This window comes from Balaenoptera musculus, chromosome 8 (assembly GCF_009873245.2).
Source record: "Balaenoptera musculus isolate JJ_BM4_2016_0621 chromosome 8, mBalMus1.pri.v3, whole genome shotgun sequence".
Classification (NCBI taxonomy): Eukaryota; Metazoa; Chordata; class Mammalia; order Artiodactyla; family Balaenopteridae; genus Balaenoptera; species Balaenoptera musculus.
Window position 1 is genome coordinate 63,066,618 of NC_045792.1, and position 17,781 is coordinate 63,084,398.

The 17,781-nt window shown below is 39.4% G+C and overlaps 1 protein-coding gene across 11 annotated transcripts in view; it reads left to right on the top strand.

Moving 5' to 3' along the window:
* ZNF143 (zinc finger protein 143) overlaps positions 1–15,764 on the top strand; it is a 61,010-nt gene extending 45,246 nt beyond the window's left edge. For all 11 annotated transcript variants that reach the window (XM_036860193.1, XM_036860201.1, XM_036860190.1 and 8 more), the window contains 4 exons: positions 66–214; positions 2,389–2,550; positions 14,030–14,176; positions 15,024–15,764. In XM_036860193.1, the coding sequence (XP_036716088.1) occupies positions 66–214; positions 2,389–2,550; positions 14,030–14,176; positions 15,024–15,107 (542 nt within the window). In that variant the 3' untranslated portion in view covers positions 15,108–15,764. The remainder of the gene's footprint in view (positions 1–65; positions 215–2,388; positions 2,551–14,029; positions 14,177–15,023) is intronic.
* The last annotated feature ends 2,017 nt before the right edge of the window (positions 15,765–17,781 follow it).

Consider the following 17,781-nt stretch of genomic DNA (forward strand, 5'->3'; position numbering starts at 1 on the left):
ATCTCCTCTCTTTTCTAAACAGCTTGGTTGTTTGATCAAATAAATAATTCATTTGTTTTAAACAGGTCAAAGTGAAGATGTTCTTAAAGGGCCCCAGATCACGTATGTTACAGGTGTAGAAGGGGACGATGTTGTGTCTACACAAGTAGCCACAGTAACCCAGTCTGGGTTGAGTCAACAGGTTACTCTCATATCCCAGGACGGGACTCAGCATGTAAGTACCCACCAAAAGTCAAACAAGTTAAATAATATTTCTCTGAGCCTGGGCTTGAAAGGCAGGTTGGGTCCCAATTGAGGAAAGCCTTGAATTGGGGCACAGAGTTTGGAGTTTAGCTTGTAGGCAGTGCTGGATCTCCTGGAGTCTTTCCAGTAGCCTGTTGAAAGCGACTACATGCAGGGAGATTAGTAAAGAGAGAAGGTTTGTGACTCTCTAGAATTCAAATGGTGTTATGGGTAGTTCAAATGTGAGGTGGTGAAGGTCAGAACCACAGTGAAATTGAGGGCTTGAAAAGTAATAGATCCATGTGAAACCCGATTCAGAGAAGGGATAGGATTGAGAAGTCAGCAGAGGTTTGGCTGAGGTGACAAGGACATCATTAAAACATCCTGGCAAGTCAGTGATGGGCACATCTGTAAAATTTCCAGAGTGTGACTCTCTCCCTACCTGGAATCATGGGAGTTTACTTAACTAGCTTCACAGAATTAATAGAAGAGGTATCTTGATTTCCCCAGGAAAAGCAATGTAATGGCTGTTGTTCAATAGTCAAACTTGTCATTGTTTTCTAGATGCCACTAGCCTAAAATAATTCAGACTTGATTTCATTTTTAAGCTCTAGCTAAGGTTGTCTTAATAACTGGTGGAAATAGACATATGGGGTTCTTTATCCTTCTATATCTACCTCTTCCATGGAGAACTCTCTTCTTACCTGTCTCTCTCGGACCTTCACCTCCCATGATTAATTTGCCCTCTGTGTTGATAACTGTTAATGTGCTGATGTTAGCTAGAAGGCAGAACGTATTCAGGATAGGAAAATACAAAGCACTTGTACCATCCCATTCATCCCTCTTCCCCTTACTTTTGACATCACTAATTCTACACAGCACTCTTTGTCCACTGATTGACATATAAGATTTAACATATTTACTAACACAATTTTAATTCAGCATCAACCCTAAGCCTTTTTTAAAAATTAGGTCATCACAGATAGGCTCTGTGGAGGTCATTTGATCTAACCTCCTTCCCTCCTTATACTGGAGAAATTCCCTCTACAGCAGCCCCCATATAGATGAGGCAGTTTCTCTCTTAAGAGACAGTCTGTTCCATTGCTGGATAATTTGAGGGTTTATCAGACTGGAACCTACCACTGTGTCATCCACTCATGGCTTTTCTCTGACCATATAGAATGAGTCTAATCCCTCTTCATATGTTTTAAAGCAGCTATTTTCCCCATCCCAATGTTGTATTTTCTCTAGATATAACCTTCCCATTTGCTTTAGGGATTTCTATTCCATTCCTTTGGTCAATTAAAAAACAAACATTTATTGAACCCAATGACAGATATTTTGGTAAAGTTAGTGTGGGGAGTACTGGAAGGGGGGGTATCGTAGTCTAGTAGGAGAGGGACGTTCCTAAAATGAACAATAATTTCTCATAATGATGGGTATATAATCGACAGGTATGTAAAGTGTTGTGGCAACCTGGAGGAAGGAGTAAATGATGCTTCCTGAAGGAATCTTGGAGGCCCTTGTAGAGAATGGCCATTCAGCTGGATCTTGAAGAATTTTTATGAGTTAGCCAGGCAGAGAGTGAAGGAAAGGGCAAAGTCACAAAAATATAACAGAATATGACATTACCGGGGATGCAAATGATTTGTTGTGGCTGGAGTGCCAGATTTGCGTGCTGGTTTGGAAGTAGTGAAAGATGAGTCTGGAGAAGCTGTTAAGGCCAGATGATGAAAGGTCATGAGTGCCATGTAAGAAGTCTGAACTGTAGTGATGGGGAGTCACTGGGGATTTGAGCAGGGAGCATAATGAAATTTGTTTGTTTTTTAGAAAGGTGACAAGGTAGAGGATGATTAGGGACGGGTTAGACTAGGTATTTGGAAAGACATTGTATTGCAGAAAATTAGATGAGAGAAAAATAAGGGTCTAAATTGGCAGTAGAGATGGAGAGGAGTAAATGCATTTAAGGAATATTCAGTTTTTCCAATAAAGATATTAAAAAAAAAAAAAAAAAGGAATATGCACTTTTTCTGATGACCTCTTTCCATTGTAAAATGCTTATTTGCTCCCAGAGTAGACTTATACAAGGATTAGGCCTAGCCTTTAATAAAGACTGCCAGATAAAACAAGAAACATTGCCTGATTGTAAAATGCATTGTATTGCAGGTCAACATATCTCAAGCTGACATGCAGGCCATTGGCAATACCATCACAATGGTAACACAGGACGGAACGCCCATCACAGTACCTGCTCATGATGCAGTCATCTCCTCAGCAGGAACACACTCTGTTGCTATGGTTACCGCCGAGGGTACAGAAGGGCAGCAGGTAATTGCTTTTTTCGTTTATATCAGTCAATACATATATCAATATCAAAACCGTTACATAGATGTACAGTGTGATATAGTGGTTAAGCACACAAACCTCAGATTGAATCCCAGTTTTACAACTTCTTAGCTACATAACCCTCTGAGTCTCAGTTTTTCCTCATCTGTAAAATAGGAGTGATTATTGCATCTACCCCATGAGGTTAATAGAAGGATTAAGCAAGATAATGCATATAAAGTAGTCAGCCCAAGTATATATTAAGTGTTCATTAATGGTTGCTCTTCCTATCATCATTATCATCATCAGATACTTAGAAAAAAAATTCATTTGCAAAATTTAATTTTTTGAATATGTAATATATTCACATAATTCAAAAATCAAAAAGTATATACAGATATGCAGTGAAAAGTCTTCTTTCCACCCCTGCCCCCATAGATATAATCCACTTTTATCAGTTTCTTGCATAATTTTCCCAACAACTCATTAAGCATATACAAACAAATACAAATAAATAGTCATCTTCCCCCCCTTCCCTTTTTATGGTAGTAAATTCTATACTCGTCTTCACCTTTTTTCTTTTTTAACCTTAATAATACATCTAGAAAATCTTTCTATTTCATTATAGAGAGAGTTTCCTCTTTTTTTTTTTTCCTGCTGTGCAGCATGGCTTGAGGGATCTTAGTTATCTTAGTTCTCCAACTAGGGATCGAACCCGGGCCCCAGCAGTGAAAGCACCGAGTCCTAACCACTGGACTACCAGGGAATTACCTCCTCATTCTTTTTTTAAGCTATATCATATTCCACTGTATCGGACATGCCATAATTTATTTAAAGTATTTTGCTGTTTCAAACAACACATAACCTTGTGCACACGTGATTTTGCATGTGTGTGAGTACATCTGCTACTAGATAAATCCCTAGAGTGGAATTGCTGGGTGAAAAGACATATGCATTGGTAATTGTTATAGATATTCCCAGACTTCCCTTCTAGGGTTGTACCCATCTACATTCCTAGCTGCAGCCTTTGAGAGTGCCTCCTCCCCTTCTGATAGTCAACATAGTGGTAAAACCTTTGGATTTTTGCCAGTCTAATGTATCTCTTTGTAGTTTAATTTTTCATTTCTTTTAAAATAAATGATATTGGTTAATAACATTTAAAAACTCTTCTTGTGCTATGCTGAAGGCAGTGTGGGGTTTCACTGCAGCTACCTTACCCTGTTCAGTGAAAAAGTCTGTCAGTTAGTAGCTGTCATTCTTCCTAAATTCAGTTATAGATTCAATACCATCACAATAAAAATTCCAGCAGGCATTTTTGAAGATACAGATAATTCGATTCTAAAATTTACATGAAAATACGAAGGACCTAAAATAGCCAAAACAGTCCTGAAAAAAGGAACAAAATTGAAGGTTTTCTACACCTTGAAATACAAAACTCAGAATCATAAAGCTTCTAGAAGAAAAGTGAATGTTTTTGCAACCTTAAGGTAAAGATTTCTTGGACAGGGTACAAAATGCACTAATAATAAAATTTTTTCTTTTCTGATAAATTGGACTTCTTCAAAATTAGTTCTGCTCACCAAAAGACAATGTGTAGTAAAAGATTAGATAAGCCCCAAACTGGGAAAAAGATATTCACACTATATCTGACAGTGGACTTGTATTGAAAATATATGACAAACTTCTATAAATCAACAATAAAAAGGTGAACAACCCATTAAAAATGAGCAAATCATCTGATTGCTTATTTGAACAGACCCCTCACAAAAAAAGGTACATGAAAGGCAATAACACAAAAAAGTGCTCAACATCTTTAATCATCAAAGAAATGCAAGTTAAAATCACAAAGAGATACCATTTCAGACACAGGGAAATGGCTAAAATAAAAAAGACAAACAAAACCAAATGTTGGCAAAGATATGAAGCAACTAGGACATTCAACACACTAGTGAGTATAAAATGTTACAACCACTTTGAAGAACTGTTTGGCAGTTTCTTATGAAGTCGAACATACCTCTACTCTATGACTCAGCAATTCCATCTAGAATATATACCATATGATTCCACTTACACGAAATCCAAGAACAGACAAGACGATCCATGGTGATAGAAATCAGAAAGTGCTGCTTGGCTGGGGAGGAAATTGATGGAATGAAATATGAAGGAACTGTTCTACATCTTGTTTTAAGTGGTGGTTTCACAGTTGTATCTAACTGTCAAAACTCAACAGAACACCTAAGATCCATGCATTTTTATTGTTTCTAATTTTACCTTATGCCAAAACAAACAAACAAAAAACGCAACCACTAGCTTTCAGGCTGTCTTATGGAATGGTCCCACCTAATCAGTTTGCAGTCATTTCCGTGGCTTTAGGATTCCTGGATGGGTTTATAGCCCAGCTTGGGTAAATACACCTTGTACAGTTGCAGGTCTGGAAAGATAGTGACCCTAAAGCACACATTCTCATGTAGCTTATCTGTAGCCTGTGAGCTAGAAAAGTTCTCAAGAGAGAAGGCTTTGAGAGCTAGAATGAAGCCAGGCAGCTTCCAGCAACTAGGGATATGACAACAGGGATGGGGTTTCACTTGCGGACCTGCTGCTGCTACTGCTCCTTCTGCTGTTAACTACATGTAGGCCATCGGGCAAACGTTGGCTAGCCACTGGGGTGTTTGGACCCACCTGTGAATTATCTGTAACACTTAAATTGGTTGTAACCATTTCTTTACATGCATGGGAAGAAAGTAGTCAGTCCTTCCCTAAGTCTTTTTTTTTTTTTTTGGTCATTAAGGTAATTGCATTTCTGAGACTGATTTTTCCAGGTGCCTTTGGAAGCCTAGTTAGGTATAGACTAAAGAGTCAGTGCTTTCCATCTATTTTCGTTAGTTAATTTCAGATTACAAAAGTAATACATATTCCCAATGGAATAAAATAGAGAATCTAGAAATAAACCCTCACATATATAGTCAACTAAATTTTGACAGTCAGAATTTGATCATTCAGTGGGAAAGGGCTTTTCATTTGTCTTTTTAACAAATGGTGCTGGGAAACCTGTATATCCACATGCGAAAAAGTGAAGTTGGACCCTTATCTTATACCATATATAAAAATTAGCTCAAGATGGATTAAAGACCTAAACTTAAGAGCTAAAACTATGAAACTCTTAGAATAAAACATAGGTGAAAATCTTCATGATCTTATTTCTTATGTATGACACCAAATGCACAGGCAATGAAAGAAAAAATAGATAAATTGGATTAGGAGATTAGTTCTTACATATGACACCAAAATGATAAGTGATGAAAGAAAAAAATTAATTGAACTTCTTCAAAATTAAAAACACTCGGAAGTTCCCTGGTGGCCTAGCGGTTAGGATTCCAGGCTTTCACTGCCGTCGCCCGGGTTCAATCCATGGGCAGGGAACTGAAATCCCACAAGCCACGAGGAATGGCCAAAAAAAAAAAAATTAAAAACACTTGTGAAAAAAAAAAAAACACTTGTGCATCAAAAGCCACTACCAAGAAAGTGAAAAGACAATCTACAGAATGAGGGAAAATATTTGCAAATCATATATCTAATAAGGGATTAATATCTAGAATATATATATTTTTTTTTTTAAGATTTTTTTTTTTAAGTATTTGTTTTTATTTATTTATTTATGGCTGTCTTGGGTCTTCGTTTCTGTGCGAGGGCTTTCTCTAGTTGTGGCAAGCGGGGGCCACTCTTCATCGCGGTGTGCGGGCCTCTCACTATCGCGGCCTCTCTCGTTGCGGAGCACAGGCTCCAGGTGCGCAGGCTCAGCAATTGTGGCTCACGGGCCCAGCCACTCCGTGGCACGTGGGATCTTCCCAGACCAGGGCTTGAACCCGTATCCCCTGCATTGGCAGGCAGATTATCAACCACTGCGCCACCAGGGAAGCCCAAGATTTTTTTGATGTGGACCATTTTTAAAGTCTTTATTGAACTTGTTACAATATGGCCTCTGTTTTCTGTTTTGGTTTTTTGGCGGAGAGGACTGGGGGATCTTAGCTCCCCAACCAGGGATCGAACCCTCACCCCCTGCATTGGAAGGCGAAGTCTTAACCACTGGACTGCCAGGGAAGTCCCTAGAATATATTTTAAAATAATAAAATAAAATAAAAATAATATTATGAGGGGAAAATTATCTAGACTATATAAAGAATTCCTATAACTCAACAAGAAAAAAGCAAGCAAACCAATTTAAAAATGAGTGAAGGGGACTTCCCTGGTGGCGCAGTGGTTAAGAATCCGCCTGCCAATGCAGGGAACACAGGTTCGAGCCCTGGTCCGGGAAGATCCCACATGCCGCGGAGCAACTAAGTCTGTGCACCACAACTACTGAGCCTGTGCTCTAGAGCCCGCGAGCCACAACTACTGAGCCCGCGTGCCACAACTACTGAAGTCCGCACGCCTACAGCCCGTGCTCCACAACAAGAGAAGCCACCACAATGAGAAGCCCGCACACTGCAATGAAGAGTAGCCCCTGCCTGCCGCAACTAGAGAAAGCCCAAGTGCAGCAACAAGACCCAATGCGGCCAAAATTAAATAAATTAAAAAAAAAAAATGAGTGAAGGACTTGAATAGACATTTCTCCAAGAAGATTTACAGATGGTCAATTAGCACATGAAAAGATATTCAACATCATTATCATTAGGGAACTACAAATAAAAACCACAATGAGATCCCACTTCACCTACATTAGGATGACCGTTATCCAAAAAACAGAAAATAACAAGTTTTGGGGATGATGTGGAGAAATTGAAACTCTTGTGCATTGCTCATGGGAATGTAAAATGGTGCAGCTGCTGTGGAAAACAGTGTGGCAGTTCCTTAAAAAGTTGAACATAGAATTACATATGATCCAGTAATTCCACTTAAAGGTATCTACCCAAAAGAATTTGAAAATAGAGACTCAAACTAAAAATCAGCTATTTACCTTGATGTTAAAATAACCAGTCTCAACATTTAAGACTATTTACTTCATCTTTTTTTCTGTGTGTGTGCGTATGTGAACAAAGTTAGGATTATAATACAATTTTGTATGCTTGTCATCCACTTAACACTACATCCTGAGTACTTTCTCATATCAATCAAATGTTCTTTTTTTAATATTTTATTTATTTATATTTGGTTGTGCCGGGTCTTAGTTGCGGCAGGTGGGTTCCTTAGTTGTGGCTCGCCTTTTCCTTAGTTGCGGCTCACAGGCTTCTTAGTTGCGGCATGCATGTGGGATCTAGTTCCCTGACCAGGGGTTGAACCCGGGCCCCCTGCATTGGGAGCTTGGAGTCTTAACCACTGTGACACCAGGGAAGTCCCTAAACGTTCTTTTAAAAGGATTTTTAATATTTACAAAATAATCCATAAAATGGATATGCATAACATATTAACTCATTCCACATTCATAAATTGTGCAAGCCTCTGATTATTTTCATAGGAAACAAATTCTAGACATGGCATTATTAGATTAATGGTATGAACTATTTTAAGCTTCTTGCTACATATTGCCAAATTATTTTCTGGAAAGTATTAGCAATCATGCCATGGATCTAAAAGTGTTCTTGTTTTCACTGTATTCTCACTAGCATTAGGATTTTTTTTCTATATTTGCATAATTCACAAGCCAAGGATAAATTATATTTTTACTTTCATTTGTTTGGTGAGGTTGAACATGTTTTTCATATTAGCCTGCAATCTGTTTTTTCTTCATTGAGGTAAAATTTACATACAGTGAAATGCACAGGGTTTTTGTTTGTTTGTTTGTTTTTTGGGTTTTTTTGGCCACAGCGCGCTGTTTGTGGGATCTTAGTTCCCCAACCAAGGATTAAATCCGGGCCCCTGGCAGTGGAAGCACAGAGTCCTAACCACTGGATTGCCAGGGAATTCCCTGCACAGATCTTAAGTTTACAGTTCAGTGAGTTATTAAACATACACACCCATCCCATCCCAAACAAGATCTAGAACATTTCTGTCGCCCCAGAAAGTTCTCTTGAGACCCCTTCCAGTCAGTCTCCACCTAGTTATTCTGATTGTATTATTTTGTTTGTTCTTAAACTTTGCAAAGTGGAGCCAGAGTATGAACTCTTCTGTTTTTGGGTTTTTTCTTTCAACATAATATTTTGGAGATTTATCCATGTTCTTGTTTATAACATCAGTTCATTGTTTTTTATTGCTGATCAGTATTCTGTGGTAGGAATATATCACAATTTGTTGATAGATTCTCCCCTTAATGAACATTTGGGATGCTTCCAATTTTTGATTATTGTGAATAAGGTGGCGGTGAAAATTCTAGTACAAGTATGTTTGTAGACATATGGTCTCATTCTCTTAGATAAACACCTGTTAGTGGAATTGCTGGGCCATGGGGTAGAGGTATATTTAACTTTATATGAAAGTGCCAAACAGTCCTCCAAAGTGGTTTGACCATCATACACTCCCACTAGCAATGTATAAGACTTCTGTTTGGGACTTCCCTGGTGGCGCAGTGGTTGAGAATCTGCCTGCCAATGCAGGGCACACGGGTTCGAGCCCTGGTCCGGGAAGATCCCACATGCCATGGAGCAACTAAGCCCGTGCACCACAACTACTGAGTCTGCGCTCTACAGCCTGCAAGCCACAACTACTGAGCCCGCGTGCCACAACTACTGAAGCCTGCGCGCCTAGAGCCCGAGCTCTGCAACAAGAGAAGCCACTGCAGTGAGAAGCCCACGCACCACTACGAAGAGTAGCCCCCGCTCGCCGCAACTAGAGAAAGCTTGTGCGCAGCCATGAAGACCCAACATCGAAGACCCAATGCAGCCAAAAATAAATAAACAAATAAATAAATAAATAAATTTATTAAAAAAAAAAGACTTCTGTTTGTTTCACAACATCAACATCTTGTGTTGTTACTTTAAAAAATTTTAGCCATTCTAGTGGATGTGAAATGATATATCATTGTGGTTTTAATTTGCATGAAGGTTGCTTAATTTCTTAATATCTGGTACTTCTCCAGATACCTGTTGTTCTTTTTTTTTTTAATAAGAAAATGTGTTTTTTTTTTTTAAATAAATTTATTTTATTATTTATTTTTGGCTGCATTGGGTCTTCGTTGCTGTACACGGGCTCTTTAGTTGTGGCAAGCAGGGGCTCCTCTTCCTTGGGGCGCGCAGGCTCCTCTTCCTTGGGGCGCGCGGGCTTCTCATTGTGGTGGCTTCTCTTGTTGCGGAGCACAGGCTCTAGGCATGCAGGCTTCAGTAGTTGTGGCACGCAGGCTTAGTAGTTGTGGCTAGCGGGCTTAGTTGCACCGCGGCACATGGGATCTTCCCGGATCAGGACTCAAACCCGTGTCCCCTGCTTTGGCAGGCGGATTCCTAACCACTGTGCCACCAGGGAATTCCAAGATACCTGTTGTTCTTGATTTTTAATTTAAATCTGTTATGGACAGAGAACATATTCTGTAAGATTTCATTATTTTGAAATTTGAGACTTGTTTTCCCTGTCTTTCATTGATTTCCCATTGTATTCCATATGTATTTGAAAAGAATGTGTGTTCTGCACTTGTTGGGTGTAGCATACTACACATTAGGTTAAGGTGGTTGATAGTGTTGTTCAAATATTCTATACCTTATTAATCATTTCTATATTTGTTCTACTAGTTACTAAGAAAAAGGAATTATTATCTCCAACTATGATTGTGGATTTGTATTTCTCCCTTTTAGTTGCTAGGGGTTTTTTTACTTCCAGTATTTTAAATCTCTGTTATTAGGTGCATACATATTTCATTTTAATTTCTCAAATAACTTCCTAATAATACCCTTCTGTGTTACTTTTTTGTGGTTGCTCCAGGGATTAAAATGTGCATCCTTAAGGTATTGAAGTCTACTTAGACTTAACATTGTACTACTTTACATGAAATCTAAGAACCTTGCAACAGTATATTTTCATTCATGCCCCTACTCTTTGTGCTGCTGTGATATATTTTACATTTACATGTTATAACCCCGACAATGCAACATTATATTTTAGCATTAAACAGTTAATCTTTTAAGTAAGTTATAGGATGACAGGAAACATAATATTTTATACTTACCCACTAATTTATCATTTCTAGTGCCTTTTATTCCTTTCTGTAGATTTGAGTTTCCATATGGAATCATCCCTTTTGCCTGAAGGATATGCTTCAGCATTATTTGTAGTGCAGATCTACAGTGACAAATTCTGTTTTTGTTTATTTGAAAATATATTATTTCACCCTTCTTTTTGAAACATTTTTGTTTTGAAGGATATTTTTGCTAGATATGGAATTTTTGGTTGGCAGTTAATTTTTTTCTTTCAGCACTTTAAATTGTCTCTGTCCTTCATTGTTTCTGATGAGAAATCAGCCATCTTCATATCATTGTTCCCCTGTATATAATATATCAGTTTTCCTCTGGCTATTTTCTAGATTTTTTTAGCAATGTGATTATGGTGTGATCTTCTTTGTATTTATCTACTAGGTTTCTTATATATAATTATAAGACAATATATATAATATTATAAAACATTATATAATAATTTTGGGGGGCTATTTCTTTCTTACCGGATTTAGGAAAAGTCTGGCCATAATTTCATCAAAAGTTTTTATTCTGCCTCATTCTGTTTCTCTTTTCCTTCTGGGTCTCTAATTACATGTATATTAACTTGGTATTGTCCCACAAGTTGCTGGGGAGCCATTCTTTTTTTTTTTTATCTTTTTTCTTGGTTCTTCAGATGGATAATTCCTATTGATCTTAGAGTTCACTGACCTTTTCTTTTGACTTCATCATCTTCTATTAGGCCCATGCAGATAATTTTAGATATTCTCATTTTCAATTGTAGAATTTACTTTTTTTTTTATAGTTTTCATTTATTTACTGAGATTTCCTCTTGTGTGCATTCCATAAGCCTTTTAACATATTTATAATAACTGTGTTAAAGTCCCTGTTTGCTAACTCTAACGTTTTGGTCATCTCATGGTCCGTTTCTACTGACTTCATTTTCTCTTGACTCTGGGTTACATTTTCCTCTTCTTATGTGTTGTAATTTTTTTATTGTATTCTGGACATTATGGATGATACATTATAGAGATTCTTAATTTTGTTATATTTCTCTGAAGAATGTTGATTTTGCTTTGTCAGGTAGTTAAGTTACTTGTAGAGGCTGGGTTTTATACTTTATTAAAGTAGTTCTGTTTTAGTTTTGCCATTTAGTCTCAGGGTGAATCTTCAGTCCTGGGATACAATCTTTACTCCTAAAGTGTGGCTCTTAGGGTTTCAATGGAAAGCCTGAGGTATTTTCCAAACCCCTCTAACTTAATGGGATTGAAATTCTAAATCCTGTCTGTCCTGTGGTATCGCTGAAATCTCTTCTCAGCTTTTCAGCCTTCTAGCTGCTGCTTTCTACCGGATTTATTGGAACCTCCCCAACACGTTTGCAGTTCTGAGGTCTTAAAGAATTGAGGGGAGTTTATACACAGGTTTGGGAGCCCCCCCCTCCCTCTGGTTTTCTCCTTTCTAGGATATCCCTCTCAATACATAGCCATTCTGGCAGCCATAGACTCCATTATCTGATACCTTAAGTTGCCCTGTGCTGCTCAGACTGGTGAGTGCCCTCAGTGGAAAAGCTATTTAAACATAGATGTGACCCAGTGTGGTTCCCTTCTTTTGAGAATCCCCTCCGTTTCCTGCCTGCTTTTCGTCATTCACCACTGCCTTCAAATGGTTGCTTTTTCATATTTTTTTCCACACTTTATGATTGTTATCTGCAGGAAGGGTTAGTCCAATATAAGCTACTCCCCCACTGCCATACTGAAATCTGTTGCTGGACTATGGAACATTACTGGAATTGATCCAAGCTAAATATCTATTAGCTCTAAAATCTAGCATTTTTAATGGATTAATGGCCAAGTAAAATAGTAGTTTCAGTTTTTAACTTATTCTTTCTCTGAGTTTGGCTGGACAAAATTCTTAAATATCATATAACAGAAGTAATTGATGCCATTTTCTTTGTTATCCACATAGCAAAAGCTATATTTGTGGTTTAAGAGCCACAAAAGCACTTTTAACCACTTTGACTAGATGCTTCAGGAACAAGATGGAAAGATTCCATGGAATCTAAAAGAGGAAGTGAGTATAACAAGATGTGTTGCTTGGAATTCCCTGGCGGTCCAGTGGTTAGGACTCTGCGCTTCCACTGCAGGGGTCATGGGTTCGATCCCTGGTCAGAACTAAGATCCCTCAGGCCATGGTGAGGCCCCCCCCCACAAAAAAAAAAAGATAGTTGCTATTTTGTCAGTAATGCTACTGGTACTTTGTCTTCCTAGTTAATGGAAATCTTTTTTTTGTTGTTTTTTTTGGCCGCACCATGCAGCTTGCCGGGATCTTAGTTCCCTGGCCGGGGATTGAACCTGGGCCCTTGGCAGTGAAAGCACCAAGTCCTAACCACTGGACCGCCAGGGAATTCCCAATGGAAATCTAACTTTATTTTTATTTTTTATTCTTTTGTCTTATTTTTTATTTTTAAAAATTTTAATTGTTTTTTATTATTTTTTAATTTTTTAATTTTTAATTTTTTATGGAAATCTAATTTTTTAAAAAATAAATTTATTTATTTATTTTTGGCTGCGTTATGTCTTCGTTGCTGCACGCAGGCTTTCTCTAGTTGCGGTGAACGGGGGCTGCTCCTCATTGCAGTGTGTGGGCCTCTCACTGCTGTGGCCTCTCCCGTCGCGGAACATGGGCTCTAGGCGGGCGGGCTTCAGTAGTTGCGGTGCACGGGCTTAGCCGCTCCGCGGCATGTGGGATCATCCCAGACCAGGGATCGAACCCGTGTCCCCCGCATTGGCAGGCGGATTCCCAACCACTGCGCCACCAGGGAAGTCCGGAAATCTAATTTTAAATGCAACAGATAAACAGGAGAAAATAGTATATCTACCAATGATCCAAACTCGGGAATAAATAGACATTTGAGGTGTGAATTAGTCCACGTGTGTAACTTCCCAGGCAGCCGCTTAGGGATAATAGAATCTAGGCACAGTCATGTCTCTCCTGGTTAATGGAGCCTGACATAGCGAATCCACTTTTTCAGTGTCCTCTACCCTGTTTTGCCATTGGCTCACTTCATAACCTTAGATACGTCCCTTCTATCTGAGCCTCAACTTGCTCAAATAAAAAAGAGGAGTCCATGGGAATTCCCTGGTGGTCCAATGGTTAGGACTGCCGCTTCTCACTGCCAAGGGCCCGGGTTCAATCCCTGGTCGGAGAACTAAAATCCCACAAGCTGCGTGGCACAGCCAAAAAAAAAAAAGAGTCCGGAATAGACAATATGTAAAATCTTTTCCAGCTTTAGGCTTCTACAAGTGTATGGTCAGAAGGGAGGTTTTCCTTTTGAATTTGAAGACAGTCCCTTGTGTTAAATGGATTTTAACCTATTTAAATCATAGTTTTAATTTTTCTGTGTATTTTTTAAGGTTGCAATTGTGGCTCAGGACTTGGCAGCATTCCATACTGCATCATCAGAAATGGGGCACCAACAGCATAGCCATCACTTAGTAACCACAGAAACCAGACCTTTGACCTTAGTGGCAACATCCAACGGCACCCAGATTGCAGTTCAGGTGGGTACAATGGCAACTGTCCTCCATTGACAGCAGTGCCGCTCAGCTCTCAGCCTTGTACACTCTGCTTTATGCGTAACCTTCACAGAGGCAGGGCACAGAATCATCTGTATTACTTAGCCACATTAAGGAAATTGCTGTGTTTGAAGTAGACTCAAAGAGACTAAAACTTTGTTTTCTACCATCCTTGTATATTCTAGGGGAATTTATAACAAGAAAAATAAAGCTCCTGGTGTATATATATACCTGTGTGTACCTGGCCAGCCATCTTTACTCTCAGAATAAAAGTCTAATTAGGCAGGACTCTATAAAGCACTTAAGAGTTATTCCTTGGAAATGAACCTCCTGTAAACATAGACCCCAAGTTAGTCCTCTGAGAATCACTGCACAGCTGTATTTTATGGTGGGGAATGTCAGAAGACTGTGAAGAACACATTCTCTGGGAAGTCACTGCATTCAGGCAGAGAATCTAGAATGCTAGGTGTAGATTACCTTTCCTTGGGAAGATTTTTTTTTTAATGTATTTACTTGGAAAAGGGTTAGAACATACTCAGGAAAATGCCAGCTGGTTTTAATTTAGTTTATGGGCATAAAAGCTAAAGGCTCAGGAAGCTCTCTATCTCCACTGGAAAAGATGAGCATCTTTTGTTCCTTGCATGTGTGAAGGTTTATCAAAATCCTAAATAAAGAAACTGTATCCCTGGCAGGAATTTGTTTTTATGTTTTGTGGATCAGCAGTAGTACCTTAACAAGCCCAGGTGTCAGAGTTACAGAGAGAAATTTTACTTCTGGTATGTTATATTTCTTTGGCATCTTGACTGCGGTTTTGTGTATGTTCCTGTTTCAGCTTGGAGAACAGCCATCTCTGGAAGAAGCCATCAGAATAGCATCCAGGATCCAACAAGGAGAAACGCCAGGGTTGGATGATTAATCCTCAGAACAATGGAGCAATAAACCAAGAGGAGCCTTTCATCTTCAGGCAGCAGAGATCCATGAAGCCCGGGCCCAGGAAAATTAGAAATTTTCCATTCCTGAAACACTGTACACATTTTTATGCAAGAGTGGAGAACATTTTATTCTTGACACTTTTGTGTATATAACCCTTGGAATAGATTTCCCAAACTGATTCATTGTGTACAAGGAAGTATGAAATTAGGGCAATACAGTAAATTTTTATGTTACTCTTTTATCAGATTGCAAAATCCTAGAGTCTACATGCAAGACCAGTGAAGTCTTATGGAGTCTTATGATAGATTTTTAACTTACTGTGAAAAATTAAAGGCTGTATCTAAAATGTCAAAGGTTCTATACATCAAACAATCATAATTCCAAAAGCCATCATGGATAATAAAGGATGTAAAGCCTTCACATATTTCCCTCAGCTAGTAGAGTGTCTGCAGTTTTTGTTCTACTGTATACTTGTCCATTTTTATTTGTATCTCACGGTTTGAAGACTATTCACTATAGTTTTCCATCCCTGTTAAATACCAGCTCTTCAAGCTGAAGTGCTAATTGTATTAGCATTACATTGGATTATGTATAAAATTACAAAGTTTGGTTATTTAAAATTAAAAAGTTAAATCCAGTACTTTGGTTTTGTTAAAGATTTTCCTTAGTGTTCAGTTTCTTGTTACTGTTTTTTTAAAATACTGAACTATCAAAGTTTGACCACAGGCTGGAGCCCGGGATAATAGTGCTGTAATTGGAAATGGCTTTACTCTGAAAATTAGGTTAGTGGGTTGGTGTAAATTATTTATTTTTGCTTATGTACTTTTGTTTTAAAGCTTATTTACCCTAAAGTTTATTATTAATTTTGAATACAGCAATTTTTTAAATGTTACCTTTATATTTGTTTCATTAAATTGGTATGGAGGTGGGGGGAAGTGTTGTAGAAAATACCACAAACATAATAAAATACAACACATATATTGAGAGTATATTGTGTATCAAGCACAAAATAAGTACTTTTCCATACATTTTTATCTACTCATAACAATTTTGTGAGATATGTGGGATTTACTACTCCTGTTTGTACATAAGGAAGCTGAAGGTCCAAAGAGGTTAAGTGTCTACCCAGGCCTTACAGCTGTGGTGAGGCAGGGCAAAGACTTAAGAACCCAGACTTTCTGACTCCCAAGTCCAGGGTGTTTTTTCACCACACCACAACTGCCTTCTCAGATGATAACCTGTGGCAGAGATTATCAAGATGAGCTATGGTGATCTCGATTGCCCAATGACCTGAGCACCTGAAAAACCATCTCTAATGTTGGAAAATCAGTGTAGGCTCTACCAAGGTCCAAAAAAAGGGGGGGAGGGTGTGTGAGGGTTGTCCTGCAACAATCACTTCTTTGCTGTTGTTCACCATGCTTTGTTTGCCAGGGAGCTGAAACGTGGCTGTTTTTCATTTCAAGCCTTACAGTAAAAAGGAAAAAATGTTGTGCTGTTTTATTTAATATAAATGTTATCTTTGATCAGGTTCTTTGAAGTCTTGCTAAAAAGGGTCATGATTTAGTCATTTGAAATGGGAAACCCTTCAGGGTTGGGCGGGGGGATTGGCTGCTTTCCCTTCAAAGCTCTTCATAGATAGATAACGTTAGAAAAGGTCTCAGTCACCCACAGTCTCAGTCTCCATTCTTGACAGAGACATTTAAACACACCCATAACTCCCAGCTGAGGCTCAGAAAGGGGCCAGCATGGGGGGATAAGAGGAAGCACAGAATCTCAGACTCACGGGGTGGTGCTCCCGCCTCCCGGTCCCGGGTCTGGCTGCTGACAGGGAGCTCCTCAGCTGGGCCCAGCTGGGTCTGCTGTGCTTCCCAGAACCAAAACCCAAGCTCAGCCTCCTTAGGCTTTGCCTTCCATCTGCCTTTGTTCAGGTTCCAGGGTGTTTCTCCCTCGCCCCAGCTCCTTTGCCAGCTGGATTGGGCAGTGCAGAGCTGGACGCGGCTGGTGGGCCTGATTATACCTCAGCTCAAAAGAAAATGCCTTCCTACTAGCACCAGAGAAAAGGGTAGAGGGGTGCTGCTGGTTTGTCCCCTATCTGCCTTCCTGCGAAGGGACCTCAGGAGCATAGGAAGGTGGCATATTGCCCCAAGGGAAGACTCCAGCTGATGTACTGAGAGTTGCTAGTAAAGCTGGTGTGGGCTTTCTTAGTGCAGGGTGCAGAAAGGAGCCCTCTGAAGTTGTAGAGTCCCCCAAGACCCTTGATGAAAGCAGAGTACACTTTTTTTTTTGGCCGCTCCACGTCTTGCAGGATCTTAGTTCCCCGACCAGGGATTGAACTTGGGGCCACGGCAGAGAAAGCCCCAAGTCCTAAACCCTGGACTGCCAGGGAATTCCCCCAGAGTACATTCTAGCAGATGGAGCTAGTTGAAGCATAACTCTCTGCAATATGATCCAGGCGATGCTCAAGGCAAACATTTCAGTCTGAGAAAAACACCTCCACTCTATCCCAGACACAAATTGAGGCCACTACAGTCCACACTCATAAGAATTTAGAAAATAAAGAGAAGGATTTGGCTTCCCTAATCCTCTACAGGTGGCAGCTCTCCAGAGGGCCACACTGATCTGTGGGCCCCCCACTTCACCCCCAGGCCATTAGGGGC